The 22,598-nt window shown below is 21.9% G+C and overlaps 4 protein-coding genes across 4 annotated transcripts; 1 reads left to right on the top strand and 3 right to left on the bottom strand.

The window, feature by feature from the left end:
• Positions 1 to 358: 358 nt before the first annotated feature.
• PGSY75_0730100 (putative tRNA pseudouridine synthase D) lies at positions 359 to 3,001 on the bottom strand (the record flags this gene model as incomplete). The annotated part of the gene is made up of 1 exon (XM_018785137.1): positions 359 to 3,001. One exon carries the CDS (start codon positions 2,999 to 3,001, stop codon positions 359 to 361), a length of 2,643 nt encoding a protein of 880 aa, XP_018642638.1.
• A 519-nt stretch (positions 3,002 to 3,520) lies between these two features.
• On the top strand, positions 3,521 to 4,066 carry PGSY75_0730000 (hypothetical protein; the record flags this gene model as incomplete). The annotated part of the gene is made up of 2 exons (XM_018785136.1): positions 3,521 to 3,650; positions 3,846 to 4,066. 2 exons carry the CDS (start codon positions 3,521 to 3,523, stop codon positions 4,064 to 4,066), a joined length of 351 nt encoding a protein of 116 aa, XP_018642637.1.
• A 424-nt stretch (positions 4,067 to 4,490) lies between these two features.
• Positions 4,491 to 19,864, bottom strand: PGSY75_0729900 (putative dynein heavy chain; the record flags this gene model as incomplete). Its single annotated transcript, XM_018785135.1, has 2 exons — positions 4,491 to 4,739; positions 4,925 to 19,864. The coding sequence occupies 2 exons, from the start codon at positions 19,862 to 19,864 to the stop codon at positions 4,491 to 4,493; spliced, it is 15,189 nt and encodes a 5,062-aa protein (XP_018642636.1).
• A 1,167-nt stretch (positions 19,865 to 21,031) lies between these two features.
• PGSY75_0729800 (putative dynein light chain) lies at positions 21,032 to 21,325 on the bottom strand (the record flags this gene model as incomplete). Its single annotated transcript, XM_018785134.1, has 1 exon — positions 21,032 to 21,325. One exon carries the CDS (start codon positions 21,323 to 21,325, stop codon positions 21,032 to 21,034), a length of 294 nt encoding a protein of 97 aa, XP_018642635.1.
• Between the last annotated feature and the right edge of the window lie 1,273 nt (positions 21,326 to 22,598).

Genomic DNA, 22,598 nt, shown 5'->3' with positions numbered 1-22,598 from the left:
ATAATTTTAATTTCGATTTGTTTACATAATTTATTATTATTATTTATTTATTTATCTATTTATTTATTATTATTATTTTTTTTTAATTTTTTGTGTTTTCCCTTTATTCTCATAATTTTTTTTTTTTTTTTTTTTTTTTTTTTTGGTACAAAAAATAACTATAAGTAGAAATATTATAATATATATAAGTATATATTATTTGATTTATTTAAATGAATAAATATAAATTATATATATATATATATATATATATATATATATAAGACACGTATATACACTTTTTTAATTTGATAATGAAAAATAAAATATATGCATATATGACATATTGTATATATATATATATATATTTTATGTTACATCATTTTGAATCTCTTATTTTTTTATCATATTTTTTACAATTTTTTATGAGATTATGCACTAACAACTCATTTTTTTTTCCATACAATTCTCTTATCAACATAGTAGCATAAGATGAAGAATATAAACTAAAGCTTAATATCAGAGCATTATAATTATATATAACATTTTGTTTTCGTTTATTTATATTATTTTTAAAATCATCTTGGTTATATAACAAAGTATCATTTTTACTATATATATCTTTTGCATCCTCTTGTATATTAATTTGTGTTTTTGTCAAAATTTTATCATACCTCATATGATCGTTTATCATTGTATAATTTTTAAAATTTTTACTATTTTCATTATTTTCTTCTATATTAAATAGATCCTTTTTATTTTGTAAGTTTATTAAATATAAATCTTGAACAAATTTTACTTTTGGTTCATTATATTTAGTAAATGAGAAATATAAATTTTTTGGTAATACAATTATATTTCTAAAAACACATGTCATTCCATATTCATATTCAAAGGAATTTATATAGTTATCAAATACTTTTATCAAATATAATATATTTTTAATGGGATATTTTTTAAATAAAATATCTTTACAAAATATTTGTATTGATTCATTAATCATAACTTTATTAGTTTTTTTTTCTCTTGAAAATACACATTCTTTTAAATTTTTTAGAAATATATTAACTACATTTTCTTTAGGTCTAAATAAATTATCTTCATATAATATATAAATTAAATAAAATAATATTTCCATAAAAACTAATCTCACATTCTTCATATAATATTTTCTATAGAATGATAAAAATATATTTAAATATGATAATCTAGGCGACATGGTACCAAGAACTGGTAAAACAACATTATGTATATTAACGTTATGTGTTTCGTCGTCATATATAGTTATATAATTATGCTGATTTTTTAATTCTTTTAATTGTGTTTGTTTTTCTTTAGTAATTATATAATCACCTTTAGTTAATATTATTCCAAAATTATATAATCTATAAGATGTTAATAAATTAAAAATTTTTGCACTATAAGAATGCATATGAAATCGTCTTGTTTCCATACTTATTCCTTTAATACATCTTATTTTATTTATATAAAAATTATTATCATCATGTTGTTCCTTTAAATTATCCAAATTATCTTTTTTATCCATTTCATTCAATGATATATTATTCATGTCTTTTTTATTTTTTTCGAATAGGTATAAATTTCGAAGAAGAATAAAAGCTTCATATTCCGAATTTGTCATATAAGAAAACAGATATTTATGATCCACAAAATTTTTACTCTTACTATTTATATGACTATTAACATTAATATTAGTATTAATATTATTTTGGTTTTTATATTGTATACTACCACTACTATTATTATTACTACAATTATTATTATTATTATTATTATTATTATTGAAATGTATCATTAGGGGTGATTCCTTTTCACGTTCTCTTATTTTTGCAAATAATTTATTCATCTTATGAGTAATATAACGAAATGCAACTGATGCGTTCTTTACTCTATCTCCATCTTTTCCTCTTTTATGATACAGTTCACATGCTTTTTTCATATATATACTTATACTATCTTTAATAGGATTTCCACAATATTGTCGTTTTTCAAAAATATGGGGATCTAAGACATAATTTATATATTCCTTATAATTTCTTGATATAAGTACCCTACCTTTATTAAATGTATTTTTATATATACCAAACCTTTGCATACCAAAATAATTAATAAATCCATATTTCTTTATATATTTTAATCTATCTCTTAAATAGTCTTCATTATTTTGTACATTTCTTAATACTACTATAAACTTATTTCCATAATGTTCTCCTAATTCAATTTTTTTTTTATCTCTCACCTTTTCTATATTACATATTAATAACGTTTTATTCTTTTTATTTATATAATAATCTTTTAAATTATTTAGTTCTTTTAAGTAATTTAATTTAGTTGATATTATTTGAGTAGAAACACTTCTTTTATCTTTAAAACCTGAATAATGAAAACTTGTAATTGGAATCCCTGACACTTTACTAATTTCTCTTATTGCTTCTTGAGTATCTTTATTAACTTTGTATAAAATAAAATGTAAACACTCTTCATTTGAATGATTATTATATGATATATTCAAATTATTATCTATTTTTCCTTCCTTTTCTTTATAATTCTTTTCTAAAATATTATCTTGTAATGATTTATCATATTCATTCAAATATATTAGCATATCATTCTTCTTATAATTTTCATATTCGTTACTTTTTAACTTATCACTTATTAATTTATCTCTTATATATTTTAAATTTAAAACATTTCGATTCTTATTAATTTCATAAACGTGAAAATCTTCACACTTATATTTAAAGACGCATTCTAGATTATCCTTTCCTTTTTCTACATTAACAATTTTATTCATTTTTTCTTCTCCTTTTATTTTTTCATTTTTTTCTATATCTAATAAATCACTCATAAAATGATTAATACCAACATCTTCTTCTTCTAAATATACAGAGGAATAATTATGAAAAGGGCCAATGAGTTTATGACATCTCTTAAATGTTACAATTGAATTTCGGCCATGTATTAAACGTAATAATTTATTTCGACTATCATGAAAAACCATTCTACCAAATTCATCCCATTGTAGATAAGTATAATTAAAAATAATATATATCCTTTTTTATATATACATTTATAAAACACTCATAAAAAAAAAATATATTATATATATATATATCAAAAACTAAAACAAATATGTACATATCAATAATTATATTAAATAAAAAAAAAAAGTGATTTTTTTTTTTTTTGTTTTTTTTCATCTTTTAAAAGAAAAAAAATATATATACACATACATATTTATTTCTATGTATGAATATAGATCTCACTTTTTTTTATAACGACTGTGCATTTTTTTTTTTTTTTTTTTAAATATACATTTTAGAAGAATCTATTTTTATCCATTTATATGTTCTTTTTATTTTATATAATTTATTTATTTTTTAATATATATATTATTTATAATTTGCCTTTCACATACATATTTTTTATTTTTTATTTTTTATTTTTTATTTTTTATATTTTAATTTTTTTTTTTTTTTTTTTTTTTTTTTTTTTTTTTCATATATGTTGAACTTATAATATGACCACAGTACTTACCTTAATTTTACCTTTAATTAATATGAACAAATTTGTAAAAGAAATAAAAACTTTTAAAAGAACCATATTTCTTAAGGGAAGCCCAGCATTCAAAATTAGTGTATGGTTTTCAGGTAGTTAATTATGTTTTTTATGTATATTTTTTATATTGTATAAATATATTTTTATGTGTAATTTGTGTATATATGGAAATTTTATTCTTATTATATAATATTCAGCATATTATTATGCTACTTTGACAAATATATATATAAATTTATATATATATATATATATTTATTTATTTATTTATTTATTTATTTTTATAGGAATAACTGTAGGCCTCGTTTGGATTTTATTTAGCGAATATAACGAACCAAAAAATAATAATTTGTTTTTTAAAAAAAAACAAGCAGATATTTTTACCACTGAGGAAATAGAAAAATGGAACAAACCGTATATGTCCAACGCTAATAATAATGCCGTAATACTTAATTCTAATTTAACAGCTGATGAAAAGAGGAAGCAACTTTTAAAGGAAATAAAATAATAATATATATATATATATGTAAAAATATTATAGTTGCGTAAACACTTATAGAAAATGTGATTGGTATTTTTATAAATCTGTTAATATATAAATATATATATATATATGTTAATTATTCAAAAGAAAAAAAATCACAAACGTGTGAATATATAGTACACCTATAAATATTTGTATGTAATAATAATATTTCCATATTAATAATAAAATACGTGAGCAGAAAAAATATATATATATATTATGTTTCTTGTGTAATATAAAATTACGAAAAAATCATATAATCAATCAGAAATGTACATTATTATAAAACTTAATTGGATATAATTCTTACATCCCAAAATGAATAAATTATAAAATGTATAAATTATTGTGAAAAAAATAATATATTATTAATGTTATATATATATATATATATATATTATTTTGCTTAATACGTTTTTGATAAAAATATGGCCACTCCCCTTTGATACCAGATTTGTTCAGATATACCTTTAAAAACTGGGAAATTCCAGAAACCAATAAATGTATTCCTTGATTTGTCTAAATAAATTGGTAAATTCATAAAATGTAAAGAGGAACTATTTTCTCTTTGCTTTTGCCTTAAAATCTCCTTTTTTTCCCAAGTTAATGTTACAGGAGGCAAATCAATTGTGAGTTCATCACTTAAAATTAAACACTATAAAAAATATATGAATAAAATAATAATAATAATAATAAATAATTATTTGTGTATACATAAAAAAAATAAATACATACATATATATATATATATATTATGAAAACTTTTTAGTAATTTTTTTAATTTTTTTCAAGTTTAATTTGTCTTATTTTCTTATTTTTATATATTTTTTTTTAATTTACATTATCTTTGTTGCTCCATTCAGCACCCTCTATAGATAAACAAGTTATAGTATAATGAATCATATCATCATAATGCATATTATTATTATTTCCAATTAATACTGATAATTCTAAATCATCTAACGAATTTTTAAATTTAAAAGCAGATAATTGTCTCGTTGCTGTTATAAAAGCTCTGGGATAAAACAACCCTCCTAGCCAAATGAAATTTATAGATAAATTTTTTTCTTTATGATTTAATTTAAAATGTGATAATATATTATCATGATTTCTTTTATAAAAATCATTTAAATTATGATCCTCATCATTTTCTATATTTATATTTTTTTGTTTTTTTTTTTCATTTATATCAATAAAACTTTTTTCATTAAATTCTAGTGTTATTACTATTATTTGATATAAACGATTAATTAATTCCTTTAACCAATTTGTCAAATTTAAATTTGTTCTATTTCCATGGAGTAACCAATTTGATGGGACATTAAATGAATTTAAATCTTTTGCTAATGCTCTGATTTTATTTGTATATTTTACTTTTTCCTCTAGAACATTTTTTAATTGATTTAAATTTGTTTTTATTAATTTTAATAAATCACTAAATAAATTATTTTCTCTCTCAAAACATCTAAATACAGCATTTCTAAGCTTCTCCTCGTTTTTTTCTAGAGTAGGTATATTTTGGGGTAAATTTTCTAAAATTTTATTGATGAACAAAATATTTTCATTATTTGAATAAACATGTATAGATCTGCTAACAGTACAAGATTCTGAAGTTTCACTTTCAGTTGTTTCAGAAGAAGATATCACATGCTTACTATTATCTATATGTTTTTTATTATTATTATTATTTTCCTTGTTTTTATTTTTATTTTTATCTTTGATGCTTTTTTCGTTAATATTTTTTATTTTATATAATTCAAAACTTATATATTTTTCCTCGTTCAACGATTTTGTTAAAAGAGAATGTGGCAAAGGCTCATAAACATCAGAACGACTTTTACTATATAATATATTCCATTTAGATATAATACTGAAATTTGTTCTAGTTGTTAACAAACCTTCGGCTTGCTGACCAAAACCTAACCATGCAGGTAAATCAGTATTACTCATATTATTAGTCCAATTTATATAATCATTTATATTCCTAAACAAATCAGGTGATAGTAAAAAATCCTTATTTGATGATGTACTATTACATATATTTAATTTAAAATCAGTTTCAAAAGAATTACTATTCATTAAATGATCAATAAAAGTATCTAATATCTTTTGATCTACCATATTATCTAATCTACCACCATATATTGCTTCATTTAATATCTTTTTTATAGCTTCCCAAGGAATGTTACAAGGATCAATATGTTCACTTACATTTTTCCCTATTCTAGTTGAAGCTTTATCTAACCAACTATCCACAACAGATAAAGCACACATTAAATCTGAATCACTGAATTCATATTTTTTAGTCCATCCTATAGGAGTATATCTTCTTCTTTCTAATATTATTGCATGGAGATATGAAACTATAAAGTATAAACGTAATCTAGCTATTTTAGGTTCACATAATTCTCTATTTTCTAAAAATAAAGAAAATGATCTTAAAATAGAAAATTTTATACCAACAGGAGGTTCAAACATAAATGTTAAGGATATTCTCATTAAACTTTGAGGAATTCTAGGATTAAATTCCATAGTTAAAAATAATCGAAAATTTTTATTTGTCGTAGCTTTATGAATATTTTTTTCTAATTGATGTAACCATTTTGTAGATATATGAATATTCTTTAATAGAACCCATCCACCATTACTTTGAGCAGTAAATAAAACCCTTTCAGCTGATATATAACCTTCTTCTGAACCCATAGCAATAGAAAATAAAGGAATTTTACATTTTTCACTTAATTGTTGAACTTTATTACTAGGATCAAAACCAGGAGAACTTATTAACACAATTGGAATATTCCCATTTGCATTTTCCTTAACATATTTTTCAAAATCATTTATTGTTAATTCAGGAATCCACAAAAAATCCCTACCTAATATGTGATTTATTATTTTATTAAAACAATTTTCTAGTTTATCTGGTCTTATTGCTTTTATAATTAAGGACTCTTTTAAGCACAAAGAAATATCATTATTAACATTATAACAATTATTATTATCATTATTATCATTATTATTATTATTATTAGTAGTAGTAGTTGTAGTTGTAGTTGTAGTTGTATTATCCATGTTTGTATTATCATTATTTATATATCTCTTTTCTTCGGATATACCATCTTTTCCAGATTCAACATTATTCATTATATTCGAATTTTTATTTTTATTTTTATTTTTATTTTGATTCAACCAGTCATCTGATTTATTTATAGATTCATCACTCATATTCATATCATTAAGTATAGAACAAACCAACGATTCTGGTTCAGTCGAATGTAATAATTCTATCCACTTTTGTTTACTATTCAATATACATTTTTTTAAATTACGAAAAGATTTATGTTTTATTAAATTATTTAATGCATTAATTTGTTCATCATTATATTCTGGTAATAAATTCTTTTCAATTTTATTATGTTCAAATTCATCTACATCTTGATTTGAATAATGATCTTTCAACAAATAATGTAAATAACTTTGATCCATATCTATATTAGGATTTATTATGCTTTTAACATAACATAATTGAAGCCCAAATACATATCTATCTTCTTGTAACAATCCTCTAGCTACACGATTATAAGTTAAGGAAAAAAGTAAATCCTCTAAAACTTTTAATCTTTCTTTATAATGATCTTTTTTCTTAACTATTGATAATAAATAATTATTATTCAGCATATCTTTCATTATATTAAAAAAAAAATTTAAATCATATTGATATAAAAAATTAATATTACATAAATGTTGTAAAATAAAATATATCCTAGCTGATCCTTGTGCTAAAAATAAATATTGATTACTTACATTTTCAACTTCTACCATAACTTCTTCTGCTATATTAACTTCTTTAGAAGCTTCAGCTCCTTGTACTTTTAATTTCTCCATAGTACTTATAACATTATCATCATCTAAAATATTACCTTTTACATTAGATAATTCTAATAATAAAGATTCTTCTAACTCCCTTATCTTCACTTTATATTCTCCTTGTAATTTTAATAAATCACATCTTTTCTTATCTATATCTGGTCTTTCATTTTTTAGTATCATATTTAAACATTGATTTTGTAAAGAAGATGGAGTTAAAGTAAAATTTACAAATGTTACACGACTACATAAATCAGGAGTAAACTGGAAATGAGCATCTCTTGATGTTAAAAATAAATTAAATGAAGGTGAAAAATCAACTTCAGAATCACCAATAGTAATTAATAATCTACCACCTTGTTTATGTGTTTCTTGATTTAAAACTGAATTTAATATAGCATCAATTTTTTCTACATCATATACTAATAATGTAGAGCCAAATCGCAAAGCACTTTCTAAATTTTTTATAAAATGTTTATCAGAAAAAGAAGTTTTTAATATCTTTTTATCAGAATATTGATTTAACAAAAATGTTGTGGCTTGATCAGATGGATCAATTATCATAGGATATCGTATATAATTATTTATTATGATAGCATTTTCTATAGATAATTCATCACTTGGTAATTGATTTCCTATCCATTGTAATCTTTCTGATGGTCTCGATAAAAATTCAATAAATGATAAATCATTTCTATATTTTATATAATGCATTTTTATAATTTCTCCCCATGTCCTTTTTAACCTCTGTCTTTCATAATGCTCGAAAAATCCAATGTATGCACAAAATGCGGCAGCTATTAAACAGTCCCCTACAAACGTTTCTGAAGCTTCTTCTAAATTAATAAATGTTTCAGACCATCTCTCTTTTTCTGATTTTAAATTATCTATTAAATTAATAGATCTTTTTATTTTATTTTCTACCATTTCCATTTCTTGTTTTATATTTTGTACTTGACTAATTAATTGAGCATAATCATTTTTATATTGAACTAATTTCTTTTCAAGCTCACATATTATATCTCTTTGTTCATTATATTGATCTTCAGCAACTTTGGTCTCCTCCTGTAATTTCTCTATTTCTTTTTCTAACGGCTGTACTGTTTCTAAGATATTCAAAAATGTAATAACAGATTCAACCCATTTAGCTAAAGGACCTGCAGCTCTTGATGCTTTATTTATTCGTTCAACATCCCAATCATTATTATTTATACGTTTCTTAATTTGAGAACTTGTTTGTGGTTTTACTGCTTTCTTGTCTAAATATAATACTTTATTTATAAAGTCTTGTCCTTTCATTATTTTTCTAGCATCTTCCCATGTAACATTTTTATCACCTTCATTCATAATTAAGATAGCAACTGCTTCAACTGCATTCCTTACTAAAATAGGAGGATTTGCCATAGCTCTTAATTCATCAAAATTTTTTTTTGGAATATTTTTAACAGCTTCTTCAGCTTCTCTAAATTTAGGCTCAACTTCACTTAATTCTTTTCTAACAACTTCTTTTCTTTGATCAATAATTATAAATTGTTCGTCTAATTTTTTAGACAATATTTCAGCTTTCTTTTTCTTATCTTCTGTTTCAGTTTGTTGTTCTATCATTAACTTCATTTTTTCTTCTGCTTCCAAATCCTTTTCAGCAAGTGTCTTTTTTTTTATAGCTAACGAATTTCTCAACTCAGCAACTTGTATCTCTGTATCTTTTAATTTATTCAAACCTGAATTTAAATGATTTTTCTGACTAGAAACTTCTTCTTTTTTCTCATCTATTATTTTCAAAAAATGTTTAATGAAATCAAGGAAATCTCTTGGGGTCATATAATTATATCTATTCCCTTTTTTCATCAAAACGTTATTAATATGCACAACAGAATTATGAATTTCTACAATAGCTCTTGACAAAAAATACGCTTTATTATTTTTATATTGAATTTTACCTTTGATTGGACCATCTTCATTTCCTACATAATCCATATAAAAATTGTTATCAGGTAAGATTAAATTAAAAATAAATTCACTAGCAACTTGTAATAAAGCACTATAAGGCCAATCACCAAACCAATCAATAACACACCTGTTAAACAAAGCAGGAGATGTTGCTTGTCTATTCGCAAAATCTGGATTTGCAGGATTCATAGTAAAAACTATATGTAAATTTTGTTGAACCTGTTTTGTGAACTTTTTAAATATATCTGATTCATCTAAACCTATATTCGATCGATAAGCAGATTTACATTCATTAATTAAGGTTATATAATTATCTCCTTCAAACAAACCCGGAACCTCTCCACTTGCTAATAATGCATTCATTCTTTCTAAAAAAGCTGGTCCTAAAACATTCGATTCATCAAAAATAAATGTTATTTTTTCTTCTTTAATTCCAGCACGTTTCATAATATGTCTTAGATCTGCTTCAAAAGATTCAGTAGTATAATTTCTTCCAGCACGAATTTGAAAAACAGATAATCCATTTATCCATGAAACAAATCTAGACAATATCGTTTTCCCCGCACCAGATGCTCCTACTAATAACAAATGCCCCAATGGTAGTCTTAATACTCTGTCAATTCTTGTAATATGATCTAAAACATCATCAAAAAGAACTAATTGTACATTTATCTCTTCTTCGTTAAATATTTTTAATTTTGAAAGTATCAATTCTTTTAAATCTTTTTTATCTATTTCTGTATAATAATTTTTCATATAAGAACTAAATAAAATTGGTCTTAATAAATCTTCTTTGGTAATATCTGGAAAAGAATATTTAAATATATCATCTATAATTTTATCGGTTTCTTTCTTTTCCTTTTTATATATTAGCCTATCTTGAAAAATTCTTAAACCTTCACATATACATAGTCTAACTAAATCTCTAATTTTTAATTCATCACAACTTTCTAATGTTTCATATAAGGCCAATTTCCATCTGGTTAATTCTCTTGGGCTATAAATATAATGAGGTTGCATATCTATAGTAAAGGTTTGAGAAAATTTAGTATAAAAATCAACCATTGCTTGTGTTAAATTATCTGCTAAATGAGATGAGTGTGGAAATTTACGAAGAATAGCTCTATTAAATGTTCCATATATTTGTTTTAACGATTCATAACCTGGAAAATCAACATATAAAACAGATGTATGTCTTAAAAAACGATTGCTTAAAGGATTTCTTCCAGCATCTGTTGGAGGATTACAAGCACCAGCAAAAGTAATTCTTTCTATTTTAACCCAATTCCATGAATTATTATTAACGTCATATTTCCAAAAACCTTGTGATTCATAGATTTGTCTCATAAACATAATAATTCTTTGTGTATCATATTTATCTGGTGTAGGTAAATTAATTTCATCAGCAAAAATTATTAACCATTTTCCTGGTTGTAACGGTCTTAAAACCAATTCGCTTGTTGTCTTTACATATTCACAATAATGATCAAACGTTTGTAATAATAAGTTTGGTAAAGATCCAGAAGAAAAATTTAATGATGCTATATCAAATTCAGATGATTTTTTTAAAACGGATGTTAATGTCATTGTTTTTCCTGATCCAGGAGGACCACATAAAATAAATGGTTTCTTTAAATGAAGCCATCCTTCCAAAATTGTTTCATGTCTAATAGTATCCATAGTTTCAATAACTAAAGTTGCATCTGATATTTCTGTTCTATCAACATCTATCATTTGTACAAGCTCTTTCCAATTTATCCATTCTCCATCTTCAATATTAGGTTCATAATCTAATAAGGTATTTGATATTTTATTACTATTATCCATATTATGCATTTTCCCTTTTGATAATAAATCATTAGGTAATGGTATAGAACAAATGGATTGAACATACATGGAAAATTTTTCTCTTGCTTCAAGATTTAAGGAACCACCTATACCCCATAATATACTTACTACTAACCATTTAGTAATATATTTTTCTATATCATCATCAGATAATGTATTATTTATTTTTTCATTCTTCTTAACTAAATTATCAAATCCTTTTTGTAATAATAAGCAAGTACTTTCAATAACTCTTATATATTCATAATCCATTACATGTTCATAATTTTCTGCTGCAACTAAACATTGATGTACAAATTCATTTTCTTCAAAATAATCACTAATTATATTTACAGCTCTATAAGGAATTGTTCTTATTATATATGATGAACTGCTTTCTTGTTCATTTTCTTCAAAAAAAATTCTAGAATTCATCCTAATATTATCCATTATATTTTCATTATCAAATTTTTGCAAATTTTGTTCATTCGAATTTATATTATAATTATTAATTTGATTCATACTATAAATAATATTCTTCTTTTTATTATTATTACTATTAATATTATGATCCTTTTCGATAACATTTTCATTGTTATTAATAAGAAATAACTTAAATTTATCCATTTTACGAGGATAATCATTATCACCATATTTTAACATATTCAATTTATGTTTAAAAAGTATTATTGGTGACAAAATATCTCGTGAAAACCATATCATTCCACATCTACTAACAGTAGCTAATGTAGCATGTTTTAACGTATCTACTTCAAATAATATTCTAACACTCTCAGGAATTGGAAGACGTTCTCCATTTGGCAATGTTAACAATTTATTATCATCTAAAACACTGTTTAGATTTTCTGCCCATTCAGGATCAACATCTCCATCAAAAACGATCCAATGTCTTTTATTTGTATTTCCTGATTGAGTAGAAGAATTATAAATAATTTTTCTTAAAATACCTGTAAAAACACCATCAGTCCATTCTAAGTTAATATTATCAAGTTTTCCATATATTTCTTCTTTATCTAAAGATTTTGCATCTATAACATAACTTACTCCTTTTATATTATCTAATGCTTCTAAAGAATCTAAAAGAATTTTCCAAGCACTACTTTTCCCAGTTCCAACATCTCCAACTAACATTACACCATGTTGTAATTTCATTATTTGATATAATTGACATATTTTTATAATCCATTTTTCTTCAGGTGTAAAATGTCTTAATTTACATAAACGATGTATTTCATTAATTAAACCTTTTTCTTCTAAATCCCCTACGTTCACATTTGGAAATACACCTTTTAATAAACTCTTTATTAAAATAATATCACTTGAAACTAATTTGGGATAAACAGTATCACACACAGATTTTAATAGTAACGTTTGTTCCATTGAAATTATATTACTCTCATTTGTATTATTATTATTACTGGTAGTAGTAGTAGTAGTAATTATATTATTTGTGGTACTTCTCTTGTTAATATTATTATTATTATTATCATCTAATGTTTCATTAAAACCATTTTGGTTGTTTTCCACATATTTTGATTCATTCTTTAATAAAGTTAATCTTTTCAAATTACCAGCAGAATTCAAAACACTTTTTAATGATCTCAATCCAAAATCATAATGAGGTTGCTTAGATAACTGTTCAGAACATAAATCAAATAAAGACACTATTTTACTTGATAAATGCTCAGCACTTATAAAACCTTGAGAAAATAATGTCACTTCAACAATTAATTGTTTATTTGGTTCTATCATAGCAAAACTTCTAAAAAGCTGTTTTAAATTATCAGGTAAATTAGATCTTCCAGCATATCCTGGATTCATTGTAACAAATATACCTACATTTTTATTTAATCCGATCTTTTTATTTAATATTTCTATTTCGTTTTTTCTTTGAACTAAACTAGTTTGTATTGTTAATATTTGTTCAGATACTGCTGATAATATTCGTTCTTCTAATCTATTAAATTCATCAAAACATCCCCAAGCACCTACCTGACATAAACCAACAAATATTCTACCCATAGCAGTAAAATCAAAAGATTCGTCACAATTAAAAACTAATACATATCTTCCTAACTGTGCTCCTAACGCTTTTACACTCTCGGTTTTTCCTGTTCCAGCTGGACCAAACGGATTTCCTCCTAATTTCATTTTTAATGCTTGTGTTAAGGTTAAAAAACATGCATCTGTTAATTCAGTTTGAACTAACTTCTCACACATTCCTAAATATTCATATCCATATTCAAAAGTTGCATCTGCCATTTTTATAATTAAATTGATTTTATTATCTTTCTTTTTGGGATCCCAATAATATCTCATATATTGTAACCATATAAAACTATTAACATTTTTTACATTCCTATCTATAAGTATACGTATTACGTCTCTTTGATGTACTAATTCCGTAATCATTTGAACAAATTTTTGTCTTGTTCTATGATCTTTTTGTTTAACAACATTAACTGCTAAAAATTCTAAAAGATTCAAACATATCTTTTCACTTTTATGAAATAATATATTTGATTCATGAGAGCTGTTTTTTGAAAAATTTATTAGTTCATTTTCAATATTGCTAGTCCACAATATTTGTAAACATAATAATATAATTTGATTCGGATATTTTTCTGACCATAACAATATTTTATTATTTTCAATTTTTGTACATTCAATCATATCCATTTCTAAAATTTCTTTTGCTGCTTCATCTAAATAAAATTCTAAACTATTTTTCATATATTTTTCTAAAACTATTAACCATTCTTTTAATGTATTAAATGAACTAATATTTAATGGTTCTAAAAATAAAACGTCTTCACCTTCTCGTGAAGACATACCTAATATAATATCATTTGTATTTTCTTTTAATATAAACGAATTTATACCAGCAAACATTTTGTTAACATTTCTTTGAATTATTTTAGCATCTTTAGAATTACCTATCATTTCTAATAAATCTTCATCTCCAACAAAATAAAATCTTGGAAATTTATTCCTTTGTTTTTCTAAATATTCACCTAAAGCTTTCTGAATCTTTGATAAAGAATCAGACAAACGATCCAGTTGTTTCTGAAATCCTTCCATTTGAAATAATTCTAACAACTTTGGTTTATCACTAGTTTTTTTCATAATATTAATAAAATCAGAATCAATTATTTTAAACCTATTATATTCTTGAGGTAATAATGATTTTATATCTGACGATCCTTTTAATACACCTTCTAAATAAACCCATTTCCTTTGTACATTCATCCATACATCTAATAAATTACGTAATCTATTTAATTTATCATCCCATGTAAATGTTTCTTCTTCAAATATTTTTATATAAGAAGATATTTTCATTGATTGAATTGCATTCAAATGATCATCAATGGTAGAAAATATATCATTCCATCCTTTTATTAATTTACATTTATTTTGATATTGTATAAGTTCTAATTCACATTCATTCCAAGTATCTTTTAATCCTCTAAGAAATTGTTCTAATGCCATTTCTCCTTGTGCTTGATTTAATATTTCTCTTAATACATTTTCATGAATACATAAATGAAGAGACCACAAATTCCCTAAGGTTAATTTATTATAGTATATTTTAACATTCAATTTTTGTAAAATTAATTTCCAATGTCTTTCCTTTAAAGATTCAGATTTTAAATCTAATAATAAGCTATACGTTTTCAAATATTGTTGTATTTCATTTTGTACATTATCAAAAATTTCATATTGACGATATTTTGCAGGTATCTTTTTTATAGATTCTAATAAATTATTTAAACGATGTTTAACATCTTTAGGATCAACATTAGACCATAACATTTTCTTCATATCACATATATTTGAATAAATTATTTTTAATTCATCCCATATACCTTTTACACAATTTATTTCTTCTTTAAGTATATTAGGTGAAACATGAAAACCAATTTCAGATTCACTGTTTTCTAATTCTAATAATTTTCTTATTTTCTCTGATATCTCATATTGATCATTAATTGTGTCAATTCTCTCTTCAAATGTATTTATTATTTGTAAAGCTTTTGTACTATTTGCATTTCCATGAGAAGGTTTATTTTTATTCCATTCTTCAAATAATTCTTTTATATTATTTTGTACTTTTCTATCAAATTCTAAAACCATACTTTGTATATATGGTAAATAATCCTTAATTAATTTTATTTGATATTTACAAATTTGTTTTACAGTTTCTAATTTTCCTATTATATTATCTATATATAACCAATTAGTAGGAAATACATATCTTTGTTTTTCTAATAATAATTCACTTTGTTTTAATAAATCACATTTTTTCCCCCATTCCAACTCTTCCTTTTTATTAATTTCATTTATTTTGTAAATAAAACTATATATACTATTACACGTTTTCGATAGAACATCCATATCATAGGTATTCATTATTCCAATAATATCCTTGGGTGTCATAGACAATATATGCATAGCTGTTATTTCGGTTTCATTCTTTAATTCAGATTGTGTATTTAAATCATATAAAGCTTTTTCAATTTCTTCTTTTAAATATAATGTTTTTTCTCCTAACTTTTTAGAAAATTCAGATACTATTTCTTTTTGCCATATTTCAAATTTAGAACTAACCTTAGATTGAAGTATTCTATAATCTATAACAATCGGTCCAAAATATTTTTCCGTATCTAATGTATCGAATGTATTTTCTGTTTGTTTAATTTCATTCATAAATATTTTCCATGTTTCTATATCTTCTCCAAAACTTGATATTATATCTCCAATTTCGATTTGCCATAATGTTTTATATTGTAACCAAATAGATTCATATTTTTGTGCCTTATCTACCATATCATTGATAGATTTAATTGCATTATCATATATTTCCTTGTCTATGAAATATATAATATATTTATAAGTATTATCTAAAATAACATCATTGATAACAATATTGTTATTGTCATCATCACCCTTACTATTATATATATTATTGTTTTTATTATTAGGATCGTTAGTATAATATATATAATCATCATCCTTATCATTATTTCTATTTTTTACCTTGCTTTTTATTTGTATTTTTTCGTTTGTTTTCTCTTTCTTTTGATAAATATTTTTAATTCTTGTTATACCACAAATGATGTTTATTGCGTCAGATAATTTTGAGAACCACATTTGTCTCATTGAATCAATAGATGGATGTAAATAAAATTGCTGATTTTTTATTTTAAACTCATGTATATTTTCTTTACATATGAACTTTTTCCCATTATTAGGCCAATTAACAAATTCGTATGTCCATGTTTTTATAATTTCTTCAAGTCGCTCAGTTAATATTTTATTTATATGTACATTCAATTCTTCAATCCATAAATGTACGTTTCTATAATGTTCTAGGTATAATTCATCTGCCTTTTTCTGAATAATTTCAATTAACGATTTTAGTTCATTACAATCAAAACACACTTCACATGTTTTCATTTTTTCTAATGAATCTAAAACAATTTTATTTTTATTCATTGCTTCATCAACCATAAATTCAAAAGTATTTATAGTTTCTGATAATTTTCGTACATATGTTTCTATTATATCTGAATCCCAATGTAAATAAATCCCTTCCTTAATTTTATTCTGTACAGAATTATGTATAGCAGCTACTAATTTTTTTATAGTTTGATTAAATGGTATGTCTTTAGCTTGATTATCCATAGAAATACATATTTTCATATATGTTCTAAACGTTTTTTGTAAAGTTAATGCATATGGATATATTAACTTAGTTTCATCAGCTTTTACTTTTATTGAATATGGAACTCTTAAATTTATAGATTGTAAATACCTCACTTCTTTAAAAATATTAAAAAATTGGAAATCATAATTTGCTAAAATTTCATAATTATTTCCTCCTAATTTTTTTATATTTATAATTTTATCATACATATCAAATTTATCTGCACTCTTAATATTTTTTAACCACTTTTCAAATGTTTTATTCTGTGATAATAAATTTTTAAAGTTGTCAATATTTTGTCTTAAAATTTTCCCCTCAGAATGTTGTTCCCATCCTCTACCTAAAACATTCTCTATTCTTTTTAATGAATCTTCTAATTTCCTTTCAATTTGTTTAGCCCAAATAATTGATCCAGCTACTAAAGGAATATCTCTAATAGTAGACACTTTTTGGGAATCACTTTTTAAATATCCATTGATATAAATCATTTGTAATTTTCTTAAATCATCTACAACAATTTGTATTAATGTATTTTGATATTCTTGTATTGCACCTCTAATTTTAGGTCTAAAAAATAAAGGATTAAATTTAGAAAAGGCATGAAACATTTCAGCAGATGTTTTGGCACCTCCTAATTGGTCTCTTAATTTAAATGTTATTTGAGATTCAACTCTATTAACTTTAGATTCATATGATAACTTTGCTTTTTCCCAATTATCTTCACCATTTTTAGATAAATCCAAAGGATCTAATGATAAAAATATATTATAAGCTGTATTAATATCTTTATATAAATTAATACCTAACGACTTATTATTAGAACCAAATACTCTACTTATAACACTTTTGAATTTTTCATGTTGTTTTCTAAATTTTTTAATTTCATCTAACCTTTCTTGTAAATTGATATGTTCAAATACCATCTTAGCTGGAGCTCTTTCATTGAAACTTCTTTTTTTTATTAATTCTCTTACCATATCCTTAAATATTCTCATTTCTTCATTCCATAGTCGAAATATTTCGACACATCCTGAAATGAGCACATCGAATTCTTCATAATCCATATTCATTAATGATTGAGTACATAGAACTTTTTTCATAGTATTATTTAAATCTCTAGATAATGATTCAACAAAATTATAAGATCTGGATAATGGATATTTTGTAGTGTTTTTTAATTTTTTTAAATGATTAAATATATTTCGAACAGCTTGAATAATTTGTTGTATACTTGTTGCACCTAATAAATCTTCTATAGGGAAATCTTTCATTAATATATTAACATTTAATACATATTCTTTCGATTGTTTTAATTGTATATCACTATCAAAAGACATAGTTGCAAAATATCGTTTAGCATTTTTTAATATATGTAATGTTAATATAACTTCAGGGTTTTTTAATTGATTTTCTAATTGATATAAAGCATTTTCATAACCTATCCAAAAATTAATTTCAGATAATGCACTCCCACCACTTTTAAATTCACCATTTAATCTTGTTAACTTTTGTATATCATCAATCCATTTAGTAACATCTTTTTGTAATTGATTTATAAATTCTTGAGATTCACATAATTGTTTTAATTTATCAGGTTTCATATCATCAACATTTGGATATTCTTCTAATAGTTTTTTTATTCTTTTATCAACATGTAAATTTATTATTGGTATATTCAAATCAATTTGTGCATTTTTCATAGATATTAATAATTCATTCAATTTTTTAGATACATTATTCATTAATATATTTGATACTTTATTTTCTCCTTCATATCCTATATATTTATTATTTATACTAAACATATTTTCTACATCTTTTTTTGTTCCATAATTAAAATGAGAAGAATCAGAACCAGCTATATTCTGTCCATAACAAGAAGCTGCATCAAAAATATTATTAAAACCTTGAGATAAATATAAATAAACTAAATCTAATGGAGTATTACAATCATTTTGTCCACATACAAACATTAATAATTCATTTGATAAATTTATTTTATTTCTATTATCTATTTTATCATTTAACGACAAAAAGTTTTCTTTATTTCTTTTCATAAAAGCAATTGAAATACATTTAGTTACACATTTGTAATTTATTATTAATTCTACAAATAAAAAATTATTATATTTATTATCTAAGTTAGACTTTCTTATATTATTATATTCTTCATTCATATTTATATCTTCCTTATCATTTTCTTTATCATTCATTTCTCTCTCTTCATTATCATTACATTCTTTTCCTATAACTATTAAATTAATATTTTTATCCAACAAAAATTTTCTTATTTTTTCTTCTTCTTTTTTAACTAAAATTGATTGAAGTTCTTTTCTAGAACAATCTAAAACGGTAGGGCATATTTCCAAAAAGTAGTTTATTAAATGTGTCTTTTCTAATTCCATAGATTTTTAATATATATAAAGAAATGTATTCTGTGTTTACAAATACGTCTGATTATATATATATATATATATATATATATATATATATATATATATGTATGTATATTTATTTATTACTATAAGACAATTTATCTTTTCCTTTCCTTTTTTTTTTAATTTTTTTTTTTTATATAGATTAACATTCAAGTGAACCATCACATAAATAATTTACACAGAAAAAATGAATAATATAAATATTAATAAAAATTCATTTAATTATGAAAAAAATAAAAAAAAAATAAACATATATAATTAATTATAAAAAATAACATACAAACAAAAAAAAAAAAAAAAAAACACCATATTAATGTGAGACCATAGAGTAAAAATTTTAATTCATATATAAAAATACATTGTTTACTTAATTATTTTATTTTTAATTAGTATTTTAATTATTTGTCCAAAACAACATTAATTTAAATATATATATGAACGTAAAAGAAAATAAAAATATGTCTTTCTAATTATATATATATATATTGAAAAAAAAAAAACAAATCAAATAAGCACATTATAAATGCTATAAATTCATATAAAAGAATAAATTCGGTCTTATTTATATAATTTTAAAGAAAATATACACACAAAAAAATGTGTTGTATAATTTATTTTTTTAAGAATATATACACAAATTTATAAACAATATATTCTCAATTTTATATATTCATTTATCATTTAATTATTTTTAATTCTTATAAAAAATTGTTTTCCCTTTAGTGTGCACGTATTTCTATTAACAGAAAAATGTTGTAACAATGCACATGAACAAAAATAAAAATAAAATAAAATAGAAATATATATATATATACATTACATTGGAACAAAGAAAATTATATCTTTAATAAAAAAACAAGTATTCTTCTATATGAAATTTTTTTTTTTTTTTTTTTTTTTTTTCTTTTTAATTGAAAATTTTCATTCATCATAAGTTCTTATATAGTAAATGTGAATATAAGCTGCCCCCCCAAAAAAAAAAATAAATGATATATTCTTACACATACTTTCTTTTTTTTTATTTAAATGATAAAATAAAAAATACCATATATAAAAAAACAATATTATTCATACATATTTATATATTATATTATACTATATATTATATATGTATATATACTTTTATTTATTTATTTATCCATGTTTAAAAATAAGGAACTCTATATGATCTAATTTAAAATGCAAAGCATGATAAATTTCATGTGTACAAAAAAATCCAAATTTGGATCCAATTATTATATGCCAACCTTTTTCGTTAAAATCTAAAACTTCTTTTATTTTATCTCTTAAAGCTATAGTTGCATTTCTCCAAGAATTTATTTTATTATTATTTATATTTATATATATTTCCTTTGCTATGTTAATTAATTTTATTTTATTATCATAATTCATATGTTCATATAAGATATCACATTTAGGTTCTTCCATTTTTTTTTTTTTTTTTTTTTTTTTTTCATCTATTTCTACAATTCAAAAGAAGTGGATATTTATATTTTTAAGTCAAAATTGAGATACAATTTAAACGAAAAATTATATTAAATATAAAAAGTAAATATATATATATATATATATATATATATATATATATGTTTTATATTGTGACATTTTTTTTTTCTTTTCAAAAAAATGTACTACTTTTAATCTACACACGCTGAGACATGATTTTAAATATATATATATATATATTTTCACGTTTTTTAAAATGACCATTTATATAATTATATATCTTTTCATAGAAAACTTCCATAAAAATTAAATCATTAAATATATGCATATATTTTTTTCTCAACATGTATAAAAAAAACATATCTTTTCTTTTTATATACGGAATGTCTAATAACACTGCTATGAAATTATTTAATATAAAATAAAATCAAAGATATATTTTTTTCTTTTATAATATTTAATAACATAAAATATCAATAGAAAAAGATTAATTTCCTCCCCTCATGTTTTTTATTTAAAAAAAAAAAAAAAAATTAACAAAAATATAAGATAAAAAAATGTACATATTTTTTTTAATTTTATTAACAGCAACATAAATATTATTTTTCCATTTCGTAATTATATATAAATAAGAAATATAGTAAGTTTTCTTATATTAACATAAAATAGAAACCTTTTCGTACTTTTCATTTATTAAATATATATATATATATATGTATCTATATTTTATACGTATGTATTGTAAATATAAATAAGAATTAATATATTTTTTGAAATATATAACTTAGAAGAATTATTTTTTTCGTCTTTAGTTTTTTTTTTTTTTTTTTATTATATGTATTTTTAGCAAAAATGAAGGTACTATCCCACATATTCACCTTTATATATATATTTGCATATATTTTTTTTTCTTATATTTATGAATTCCCTATGTTGATACAATATTATACTTTTGTAACAAATCTTTTATTATTTTTTTATTTTATTTATATTAATTTATATTCTGATCTACGTTGTCTATTCTTTCTTTTAATTTTTCTAATAACATGTTAAAATGACCTTATATAAATGTATACACGATAAAATGGAAATAACATAATTGTATTGTTAAACTGTAGTAATATATGGTATACACTTTGTAATATTTAGGATTCATATTTATATATATATATAAATATATATTATAATTTTTTTTTTTTTTTTTTTTTTTTTTTTTTTTTTTTTTTTTTTTTTTTCTTTTTTTTTTTTTTTCCCC

The sequence above is a fragment of the Plasmodium gaboni genome, chromosome 7, assembly GCF_001602025.1.
Source record: "Plasmodium gaboni strain SY75 chromosome 7, whole genome shotgun sequence".
NCBI classification, from domain to species: Eukaryota; Apicomplexa; class Aconoidasida; order Haemosporida; family Plasmodiidae; genus Plasmodium; species Plasmodium gaboni.
This window is presented reverse-complemented; position numbering and strand designations above follow the sequence as displayed.